The sequence below is a fragment of the Microtus ochrogaster genome, unplaced genomic scaffold (assembly GCF_000317375.1).
Source record: "Microtus ochrogaster isolate Prairie Vole_2 unplaced genomic scaffold, MicOch1.0 UNK18, whole genome shotgun sequence".
Classification (NCBI taxonomy): domain Eukaryota; kingdom Metazoa; phylum Chordata; class Mammalia; order Rodentia; family Cricetidae; genus Microtus; species Microtus ochrogaster.
Window position 1 is genome coordinate 390,895 of NW_004949116.1, and position 11,150 is coordinate 402,044.

General features: G+C 53.7%; 2 protein-coding genes across 2 annotated transcripts; one reads left to right on the plus strand and one right to left on the minus strand.

Moving 5' to 3' along the window:
* The first annotated feature begins 1,037 nt into the window (after positions 1 to 1,037).
* Positions 1,038 to 5,209, plus strand: Asic3 (acid sensing ion channel subunit 3). The gene is made up of 11 exons (XM_005367409.2): positions 1,038 to 1,585; positions 2,659 to 2,809; positions 3,045 to 3,172; positions 3,331 to 3,526; positions 3,612 to 3,668; positions 3,777 to 3,924; positions 4,198 to 4,289; positions 4,366 to 4,445; positions 4,540 to 4,611; positions 4,742 to 4,800; positions 4,918 to 5,209. The coding sequence occupies exons 1-11, from the start codon at positions 1,049 to 1,051 to the stop codon at positions 4,994 to 4,996; spliced, it is 1,599 nt and encodes a 532-aa protein (XP_005367466.1). The 5' UTR covers positions 1,038 to 1,048; the 3' UTR covers positions 4,997 to 5,209.
* Positions 5,210 to 5,511: 302 nt separating this feature from the next.
* On the minus strand, positions 5,512 to 10,947 carry Cdk5 (cyclin dependent kinase 5). The gene is made up of 12 exons (XM_005367411.3): positions 10,829 to 10,947; positions 10,172 to 10,260; positions 10,026 to 10,093; positions 9,871 to 9,931; positions 9,716 to 9,772; positions 8,315 to 8,410; positions 8,113 to 8,187; positions 7,862 to 7,958; positions 7,613 to 7,682; positions 7,108 to 7,168; positions 6,922 to 7,002; positions 5,512 to 6,778 (listed from the first exon to the last, which is right to left on the minus strand). Exons 1-12 carry the CDS (start codon positions 10,863 to 10,865, stop codon positions 6,692 to 6,694), a joined length of 879 nt encoding a protein of 292 aa, XP_005367468.1. The 5' UTR covers positions 10,866 to 10,947; the 3' UTR covers positions 5,512 to 6,691.
* Between the last annotated feature and the right edge of the window lie 203 nt (positions 10,948 to 11,150).

Here is an 11,150-nt window from a genome sequence, read left to right on the forward strand (position 1 = left end):
GCGGGGTAGCAGGAGAGTCCATAGTCATTGCGGAGGAATATAGCCTCACAAACAGGAGGGCGGGAGAATGAGGAGGTGGGGTCTGGGTCACCAGATCAAGCGGGACACTCAAACACAGAAAGCCATTGGATATGGAATCTGAAGAGGGCCTAGTCATGCAGGATGCTGGGGGCATAGGAAAAGAAGATCTGCTTGTGCCAAACCTCCCACCACTCTTCAGGTTGGTCAAGAGCCAGGTCCACTCTGCGAAAGAACAAATGGTTATGCCAGGTGAGTTCATGGAAGGGCAGGAAAGGCAAAAGGAAAGAGGGGCTGAACCAAAAATCAGCAGCTAACCCTCTGGTCTGGCATTCAGGGGCTGTGACTGGGAGCCTGAGGGGCCCCAAAGGCATCCCCAACCCCAATACATGTCTGGGTTTCCTTCAAGCCCTACCCAGCATTGCTGCGGTTTCCTCCTGGCGCCTCTGGTCTCTGACAGCAGTGACTCCCCCCGTGCTGCACTAATGGCTCAGCCTGGGCCCCCAGGGACCTTCCCTACCCCCCAGACTGCTCTGCTGGCCCCCAGCCCCCCCATGCTGAAACCTAATCCTTTGCAGCAGCTTCAGCTCAGTCCTGCCCTCCAGCCCCTGCCTGCCACTACCTCCTGCGCCCTACCTGGTCCTTACTGCAGAGCCCCAGCTCTCCAGCCCCTGCCTGCCACTACCTCCTGCGCCCTACCTGGTCCTTACTGCAGAGCCCCAGCTCTCCAGCCCCTGCCTGCCACTACCTCCTGCGCCCTACCTGGTCCTTACTGCAGAGCCCCAGCTCCAAGGAGCCAACGCCTGTTCTGGGGAAAGCAGAGCTGGACCGAAATTCATCTCATCCAGTCCTACCAGGCCAGTACCTCTCAGTCTCTACCCTCTTTTCTACCTTCTCCTTTGCTCTCCTCCCTATTCCTCGCTGAGCCACTTAACTCCCTTTTCAATTCCCCAACTGTCCTATAAAACAGCCTCTGTCACTCCTTGGAGTCCCTGTACCCAGTCATCAGTCCCTTCCCTGGGCTATAGCCATGAAACCCCCCTCAGGACTGGAGGAGGCCCAGCGGCGACAGGCCTCAGACATCCGGGTGTTCGCCAGCAGCTGTACAATGCATGGTCTGGGCCACGTCTTTGGCCCGGGAGGCCTGACCCTGCGCCGTGGGCTTTGGGCCGCAGCTGTGCTCCTGTCGCTGGCGGCCTTCCTCTACCAGGTGGCTGAGCGAGTGCGCTACTATGGGGAGTTCCACCATAAAACCACCCTAGATGAGCGGGAAAGCCACCAGCTCACCTTCCCAGCGGTCACTCTGTGTAATATCAATCCATTGCGCCGCTCCCGCCTCACACCCAATGATTTGCATTGGGCTGGGACAGCATTGCTGGGCCTGGACCCTGCTGAACATGCTGCCTACCTTCGTGCCCTGGGCCAGGGCCCTGCACCGCCTGGCTTCATGCCCAGTCCCACCTTCGACATGGCACAACTCTACGCCAGAGCCGGCCACTCCCTTGAGGACATGCTACTGGATTGCCGCTACCGAGGCCAGCCCTGTGGGCCTGAGAACTTCACAGTGGTGAGCCAAATGCCCTGAGACCATGTCTATAATCCTCAGCCTTGTTAGCCCAAGATTCCCCCAAAACAGGGAACTTTAACACCCCTTGTCTGGGTATTCCTTCCTGCCTGCCAGCCACAGGCTCTCCACTCACCAAGCCATTCTGTCTAGTCTAGAAAGTGGCTTCTGGGGGTTCTCTCCAGCTCACAATTAGACATTTGTGCACCTGGCTATGCCTCTCGGCAAAGACACTGACCCAAGCAGGCTACAGGGCCAAGGGCCAGCTGGTAGAGACACTATTCCTAGGGTAAAATTCAATACCCTGGGCCTATTCTGGGGCAGAAGACCCCTCTCTGCTAGGAGAGGACTTTCTTCTGTCTCATCCAAATTTTGTCACCCCAAAGGAGGACAATAATAGATCCATTGCCTTTTATTCCAATTACTTCTATCGGCTGCACCCAGGACTTTGGTGAGAGGCAGAGGAGCTGGAGTGAGTAGGGAGGTCTCCCCACTCCACATATCTATATATGAGGCCAAGGGCACTGAGATGTGGGCTTCAGAGTTCTTTCAAGGAGAGTGGGAGACTGCATGAGACTTGGTATCAAAATGTCCACAGCATAAAACAAGTACAGTAGCGCACACCTTTAATCCCAAAGCCTGGGAAGCAGAGGCAGGAGGAGCCCTGTGAGTTACAGGGAGCCTCATCTGCACAGTAGAGAGAAAGTGTATCAAAAAGGAAAGAGTCTTAGGGCAGGGTGGAAATTCAGCTAGATCACCTAGATTTAGTAACCTAGGTCCAGTCGCCTCCCCCCCCCACCAAGTATTTAAGTAACACATTGAGGGGGTAAGATCCAAAGATTTGTATAGCAATTCATACCTATAATCCCAGCACTTGGTATTTGGAGGCAGGAGAACCAGAAATTGGAGGGCATCTCGGCTATATAGCAAGCACCAGACAAGCCCAGGCTGCGTGCCCCACCCCACCCAAAAGAAAAAAGCCCCAAATGACAAAAACAAAGAGAAGGGGTCAAGGAGGGGAGTGCTCCCATGCCCAAGGGCTTGCTTAAGAGAGGGGCTCTTCCTTTCTGTCCCAGGTCTTCACTCGTATGGGGCAGTGCTACACCTTCAACTCCGGCGCCCACGGGGCAGAGCTGCTCACCACCCCAAAAGGTGGTGCTGGCAATGGGCTGGAGATTATGTTGGATGTACAGCAGGAGGAGTACCTGCCCATCTGGAAGGACATGGGTGAGGGGCACAGGGTCATTTGCCTGTGAGGAGGGATGAAGGGGGAGGCATGCATGAGGCTGGGAAATCACAGAGACCATGGGAAGGAGAGGAGGCAGGTGTGCAGGGATGAGTTTCAAAGCACATCTTGTGAGAAAAGACAGGGCTGGCTTTTCCAAATCCTGAGGAGAGGAACTGCCAAGGGATTCTCTCCTGGGAGTGGAGTGTCTGGGGCCTTAAAGGCCCCTCCCTGCAGAAGAGACCCCGTTTGAGGTGGGGATCCGAGTGCAGATCCACAGCCAGGAGGAGCCCCCTGCCATTGACCAGCTGGGCTTCGGGGCAGCCCCAGGCCACCAGACTTTTGTATCCTGCCAGCAGCAGCAAGTATGTTGGTTCAACTGTCTGTGCCTCCCACCTGCCCTAAACTCCTACCCACCTCAGAAGACCCTCAGACCCCAAACCACAATGCCTCAGCTTGTTTCTGGGGCCCTCACCCCACAAACTTCTATTAATGCAGTCTCCTTAACCTTGTCCCTCCACAGCTGAGCTTCCTGCCACCACCCTGGGGTGACTGCAATACTGCATCTGTGGACCCTGACTTTGATCCAGAGCCCTCTGATTCCCTGGGTTCCCCTAACTCCAGCCCCAGCCCTCCTTATAGTTTAATAGGGTGTCGCCTGGCCTGTGAGACCCGCTATGTGGCTCGGAAGTGTGGATGTCGAATGATGCATATGCCTGGTAAGAAGCTGGGGTCTGTTGAGAGTAGGGAATGGGGGTACCCTAGGGGGCGCTCTTGGGCTCCGTTCTCATCGTTCTATCCCAGGAAACTCACCAGTGTGCAGCCCCCAGCAGTACAAGGACTGTGCCAGCCCAGCTCTGGGTAAGGGCACAACTCTTCAGCCTCCCTGTCCCGTCCCCATCCACTCGGCTGTTGACCTCAACCCTCTTGCTGAGTGGTCCTGATCCTTGCTTTGGGGCCTGCCTGCAGACGCCATGTTGCGAAAGGACACGTGTGTCTGTCCCAGCCCGTGCGCCACTACGCGCTACGCCAAGGAGCTCTCCATGGTGCGGATTCCCAGCCGCGCTTCAGCTCGCTACCTGGCCCAGAAATACAACCGCAGCGAGACCTACATCGCGTGAGCAAGAGCTGGTAGCAAAGCTGGAGGCACAGTGCCTGAGTCGAGGGGTTCCTAGCAGGGAACAGGACCGTAGCCCTTCTGCACACAGCCCAGGCTGGATTCATCTCCACATCATAACTGGTTCTGGGACTTTGGGCAAACTACTTAAACTTTCTGACTTGGGGGGATGAGAATAACCCCAGGTTCTCCAAACTGGCCAGTGCATCCACACCTACTTCCACCTGGCACCAGGTGGTGTACAGCAAGCAATTCAGGCTTCTTTTCCTCCAGGGAGAACGTACTGGTTCTGGACATCTTCTTTGAGGCCCTCAACTATGAGGCGGTGGAGCAGAAGGCGGCCTATGAGGTGTCGGAGCTACTGGGTGTGTATGGAGTACCTGGGTCTGCAGAAGTGTGGATAGTAGGTGACTGTGAGCTGACGGCACTCTGCCTCCACAGGAGACATTGGGGGACAGATGGGACTGTTTATTGGAGCCAGTCTGCTTACCATCCTCGAGATCCTCGACTACCTCTGTGAGGTGGGACAGAACCCCAGACACGATGGGGAGGAATCAGGCCTCAAGTGTCCAGGGAGGTGTATGTTGGCCACCTATTCCTGTCGCTTGCCCCCAGGTTTTCCAAGACAGAGTCTTGGGGTATTTCTGGAACAGAAGGAGCTCTCAAAGGCGCTCTCGCAGTACCCTGGTAACAGTCCTCTCACCCTTCCCCACCCCTAGCATCATAGGTCTCACCCCAGACCTTAAATATTTGGTCCAGGAGCTATCATGTGCAGCCATCTTGGCTGGTCTCCACCTGACTCTCCCTTTTCCTACAGCTTCAGGAAGGGTTGAATGGCCATCGAACACATGCTCCCCACCTCAGCCTGGGCCCCAGGTAATATAAGACATACCCCATAAGGTCAAGGGACAGGACAGTTCAAGAGGAAGAAATTCAGGTCTGGGGCGAAATAGGTGGAGGGGTCCCGCTCAGTGCTGTGGTTTGTCCCACCAGGCCTCCTACCCCTCCATGTGCTGTCACCAAGACATTTTCTGCCTCCCACCGTACCTGTTACCTTGTCACAAGGCTCTAGACCGGCTGTGAGCACCTGGCTGCAGTGTGACATCCTGGACATGTCCAGCCTGTACATCTTTGCTGTCTTCATGCTAATAAAGCTCTAGTGCATGTGCCTCAAGGGTTGCCTTACAGATCAGACACTAGCAGAGTTGGTGCCAGCCTCCCCACTTCCGTCTACTGTCCAGCTGGGACCTGGGTCCAAGTTAGGCTTTACAACTCTCTGGGGGGGGCGGGTAATCTTAAGAGATCAATCAATTGCACCTTAGTGTTAATGAGCTTATCAAACCCATTTTAATTTTTTTTTTTTTTTTGAGTAATGGGGACTGAGATCGGGGTCTGGAGGATGCCTGCTATGCAGTGTTCTCCTGCAGAAGTGCATCCCCATCACTTTTGTTCTTCAGAGGCAGGGTCTCACACACTTCAGGCTGTGGGTGAACTGTGCACCCACTGATGATCTTGATCCTAATCTTTCTGCCCACACCTATCAAATGTTGAGATCGTAGGCATATACCACCATGTTTGGCTTCCAAGCCCTTTTTGTATCTTGTTTATTTAGAAACAGAGTCTCATTAAATTGTCCAGATTGACTTTGCACTCTGCTGCCCCCACTGGCCTTGCAGCTCTCCTGCCTCGGGCTTATTGGTAGCTTGGAATAAAGGCCTGTACCGCCAGGCCTACCTTCTATCAACAGCTAAGAAGGCAGGCTTTGCATGCCCAGATGCGATGGCCCACAGTGGGCATGGTCAGTAGGTATTCACTGTACCAAGAGCATAGCCAGAACAAGGTTCTAACTAGTTCAGCGAGAAGGTGGGAGTGGCAGGTTTACACTAGAGGATCTAGTCCTCGTGCAAAAACACAGGTTGGTGCCCTGCTTCCGAAGGTCATGCTATGGGAAAGTTTTTGCCTTTCCAACCACTCCACAGAAGCTGACAGCCTACCTGAGACAGGGGGACTGAAAGAGCCCTGCCTTTTCCTTCCTGCCAAGAGGGCACACTGGACCTCTGCCTCAGCTTGTTTCCTTCTTTTACTGTATCCCAACCACTGGGAGACTGGCAAATAGGAACTGGGAAGGACTGTTCTCATGACAGAGACCCACACAGTTCTGGGTCCTTCCTGCCCCAGCCTACAACTCCGACTGTGAAAACAGAGAAGGAAGGCTCTATCTAGAATGTGGAAACACCCATAGAGAGGCCTGGCCCATTCTCCCCATTCTGGAGGAGGCTCAACTTTTGTCCACAGGCCAGCAGCATCCTACCTCAGAACTGTATCTGGCCCTTCTAGGCAGAAGAGAAAAGTGTGCAGGAGGATATAAGCCTGCATGTGGAGACAGCGCTGCCATGATACAATCAAAAGGATGGGGATCATGGCTTCCTGTTCCCGGTCTCAGGACATGTAAAGAGGCAGAGCAGACAGTGAGCAGCTCATTGCACAAGCTGTAGGCAGGGTCACAGAGGCTGGTAGGTCAGGGCAGGGGTCACCAGCCACCCTTCAGAGCCACCCCGCCACCATATCAGTAGACTGTGGGAAAGGAGCCAATTTATGAAATTAAATAATGTCCATGGAGGGAGTGAAAACTGCGGGCCAGGGCAACTCTACCCTGGCCGGGCCCAGCACAGCTGTGGCTCGGCTTCCCACACCCCACTTCTCCACCCTCCTGTGAGGGAGGCTTAAATAGGCCAGGCCCCAGCCTGGCCACCAGGGGTCAGAGAGCCTACGGGGGACAGAAGTCAGAGAAGTAGGGGTGCTGCAAGGCCTCCTCTGCTGAGATGCGCTGCACAGGGTTACACTTCAATAGGTTCTGCAGGTGGGAAGAAAGGCAGAGGCGCGCTCAGACCAGGACAGCCCACCATCTTTTTGTCCCTCTGGACAAGCACCACAATCCCCAGTTTCTAACCCTGGGCAGGCAAATGCCCCCATCTGCGTCTACCCCTAGGTGCCTACCTGCAACAGGTCTCTCCCTGTGGCATTGAGCTTGGGTACGACGTTCACCAAGGATGTTGTAGCTGGGTACATTGGGTAGGGCTGCAGAGGAGGGCCAGGTAGAGTCAGGCCAGAGATATGGAGCATAAGAGTTGGAAAACAAAAAGGGTCCTCTAATGAACTAAGACCTCCCATAGCTAGTCACACCTTATAGTCTGGCAGCTTGGTCATGGCAGGCCATTGTTCTTCAGTCGGTGTCCCTAGCAGTGTGTCCATGTGGTCAAGGGTCACTTGTGGGGAGGGTTACACCTACACCCTACACCTCAGGGGGGAGGGGGAGGATTCCTTACTCCTGCCTCCTCTTCTCTCATACCATCTTGCTCTATGCCTGAATCTAGCCTGAGATGGACCCCATTTTTATGGTGTTTACAGTAGACCAGGAAAATCAACCCCTGATGCTTGTGGTCCTAAAAATGAGAAACCAGTCATTTTCCTCCAAGAACCCCTACTCCTTTATCCTAAGGCTTACTGGAGCAACTTTCAACTGCCTCATCAGGTGTCCAACAGGCTACATCTCTCCACAGTGTGACCCCATGCAAGGACACTGTGGAGGGTAAGTAATGGTGACCTCTGACCCCTGCTAGGAGCTCCATGCTCACTCCCTTTCTACAAAGAGGTGGAGGAGAGTGGGCTAAGGGCACTGGAAGGATATCGAAAGATCCTCTTCAGCTGGTCATCCACATCATTGCCAGGGAAGAGAGGCCGTCCCGCATTAGCCAGCTCTGAGAAGGAGACAGGGATAAAATAGAGCACATGAAGGACCCATCATTCTGCAGTGCCCCTGTGCCTTCCAGTCCTAGCCCCAAGAGCCCCTCTCCCCTCCCTCACAAAAGATCCTCCAGACCCTATTTGTTAACCCAGCTGGGAAAGCAAGTGCTTCTGCAGAACCCCAATGTGTCACCTGCAAAGATGCAGCCGGCTGACCACATGTCGATGGACGTGGAGTACAGCTTGGCCCCAAAGAGGACATCCGGTGGGCGGTACCACAGCGTGACCACCTGGAGAAGACCCCACCCACAGGGAGCCCCCTCCCACTTAGAGTGCTGGAAGGAGGTCCAGGAGGGGCTCAGAGAGCAGAGGAAACAACGTGGTATAGAGAAGCCACTGGGGGATTCCTTCCCTTCAACCTCACATACCACTTCCCAGGCTCACCTCAGCAGAGTAGCAGCGGACTGGGATACCAAAGGCTCGAGCCAGGCCAAAATCAGCCAATTTCAACTCCCCATTCTAAGGGGAGATAACACAAGGGAGACATGGAGAAGACTTTTAAATGGTTTAGGGCAGGCTCCAGCTTCCTTCTCCCCATCCCTGGCTCCAGTTTGTGTAAACTCACTCCCTGTTCCCAGAGCAATACCCTGTTTATGAGCAGGTTCTGGGGCTTCAGGTCCCTATGCAGCACGTTGCGGCTGTGACAGAATCCCAGGCCTTTCAGCAGCTGGAAGAGGAATGACTGGGGAGAGGCAGGGAAGAGGAAGTCAGATCCGCTGTGCCCTATAGCCCATATGACCTGCAGCAAATTGGGAAGTCCATCCAATTATTCTGGAATTGAGTGTGTGTGTATATCTGTAGAGGCCAAAAGTAGGGTCACCTGGACCTGGAGTTACAGATAGTTGTGAGCTACCCAATGTGAATACTGAGAAGAGAGTCCTCCGCAAGAGCAGCAAGTGCTCTAACAACCGATCTGGCTTTTCAGCCTCTCATCCGGTTACTTTTATAAATCTGCCTCACATGCACTGGGTAGAAGAGGTACAACAGTAACCAAGCTGTCCTTGCTCCTCACACTTTTCTGGCCTGGCAGGTTAGTGGGCCTTCCTGCATCTCAGGTCCATGCTTGTCTCCCCTACATGGCTCCAATTTAGCACACACGCCATGACCATCAACACAGACACAAAGCTATAGTATAGCCGGGCGGTGGTGGCGCACGCCTTTAATCCCAGCACTCGGGAGGCAGAGGCATGCGGATCTCTGTGAGTTCGAGACCAGCCTGGTCTACAAGAGCTAGTTCCAGGACAGGCTCCAAAACCACAGAGAAACCCTGTCTCGAAAAACCAAAAAAAAAAAAAACAAACAAACAAACAACAAAGCTATAGTATGGAACCCGGGCCACGGCACTTGGTCTTGGGCCTAGAACAGTGACTGGTACAAAGCAAAACCTACAGCATATATTTGTTGTGTTAGCTTTCCCCTCTTAAGATTTAGTTTATTTTTAAATTATGTATGTATATGGGGTAGGGGGTATGTACACATGAGTGTAGGTGCCCTTGGAGGCCAAAAGTGAGTACTGGATCCCCCTGGATCTGGAGTTACAGGTGGTTGTGAAGCCACCTAATCGTGGGGGTTGGGAACGGAACTCACATCATCTGCAAGAGTAACATATGCTAACTGCTGAGCCATCTCTCCAATCCCTTTCTGTTTTGTTTTTGCTTGATGTTTGAGACAAGGCCTTGCTATGTAGCTCATGCTAGTCTTGAGCTTGAGATCCTCCTGCCTCGGACTTCTGAGTGTTAATGTTAGAAGTATGTGCCCCTCTGCAGAACTGGTATTTGTTGAATCCATGTGTCTCATCTCTCGAGTACAAATGACATCATTGAAGTCAGATACTGTGCAAGTCAAAGAATGTTCACCAAAACTAGTAGCCTTGGAGGGCAGAACCAGGTTTTCTCTGGTACTCCAGGACTTCAACCTGTTACCCAAGGAGTGCTGATACTATAGGCACACCTGGGCTCTGTGAACCCCCAGCCACCCCCTGCCTCACCTTCACAATCTCAGGGTCCAGGTCACCATTGCAGCTGTCAAAATATTTTTTCAGGTCCTAAAGAGATGAGGGTGTGAAGAAGAGGACAGAGTTCAACCTTAGTCTGGGCTCCTACACCTTCCCATGATTACTAAGCCCCCCAGGCCCTCTTTCACCTGATCACAGAACTCAAAAACCAACGTCAGCTTCTTGTCACTATGCAGGACATCATGAAGCCTAGAGAGAATGAAAGGCTCAGCCAGATCCCCCAATAGGCCTCTAGCCGCCCAGTACCAGCCCAGTCTAATGAGGCTCCTCCAACAGACCTTACCTGACAATGTTTTTGTGCTTCAGTTCCTTGAGTAGACAGATCTCCCGGAGGGCTGAACTTGGCACACCCTACAATATTCAAGGGGACAGTAATCATAGCCCACCCCAAATAGGCCTTATACCCATCCCCCCAGGCCTCAGTCCTACCTCATCGTCATCATCCAGCCTGACTCGCTTCAGAGCCACAATCTCATGGGTTTCCCGGTTTTTGGCCTTGAACACAGTTCCATAGGTGCCTAGGGGAAGGTCGGGGGTGAGGGAGAGGATTCTTCTCAACATCTTACTGTGTAAGGGCAAGTTTTCAGATAAAGGCTGGGCATAGAGTAGTTTTGTGAGTGAGGATGCCAAGGCGAAGGTGTCTAAAAAAGCTCAAGGCTTCAGCTGCAGGGAGAATCTGCCATAAGCTCGGGGGGGGGGGTCGGGAAGTAGCGAGGAATCATCTAGGAGAGCAGTGAAGGCCTGCAAAAAAATGTTAAGGTTGGAGGTTCTGCAGTGAATTGAAGCAGGGGTTCCAGGTGAGGTTTGCATGTGATGCTGAGGCTAGGGCTGAGAAATGCAGGAAGTGCCGCGGCTAGGAAGACGGGTCCATAGAGACAGCTAACGCTAAGAGCAAGAGTTTGCCGCAGATGCTAACACAGGGAGAAGGGCTGGTATCTGCACCGAGTGTTGGATTCAGCGGCCAGGTCTTTTGACCAGTGCTGAGATCGGACCCTGCAGGTATAGATAGCTGACGGTAAGGGAGCAGGGACTGCAAGCAGGGTCTTCAGAAAAGGACCTTGCAGGAACATCTCGTGGTTCCATTACCTTCCCCAATCTTCTCCAGTTTCTCGTATTTCTGCATCGCAGCGGCCGCGGGGACCCCTGCGGGCCCTGGGTTCTAAGACTCCCGGCCCCGGCGTTGCAGAGGAGGTGGTACCCACAGCTCCAGCCCCGCCCACCCGCTCCCCCACGCTCAGGCGTCTGGGACTTGTAGTTCCGAGATGGCCATGTTTCCCAAGAATGCCCGTGACGGAGGGCATGAGGACTACAAAGTCCAACAGGCTGCGCTCGGACTCTATACAGCGCTCAACTCCCGGGACTCGTTTCCACCGCAAAGACAAACCTTAAACTTCAACTCCCAGAAAGC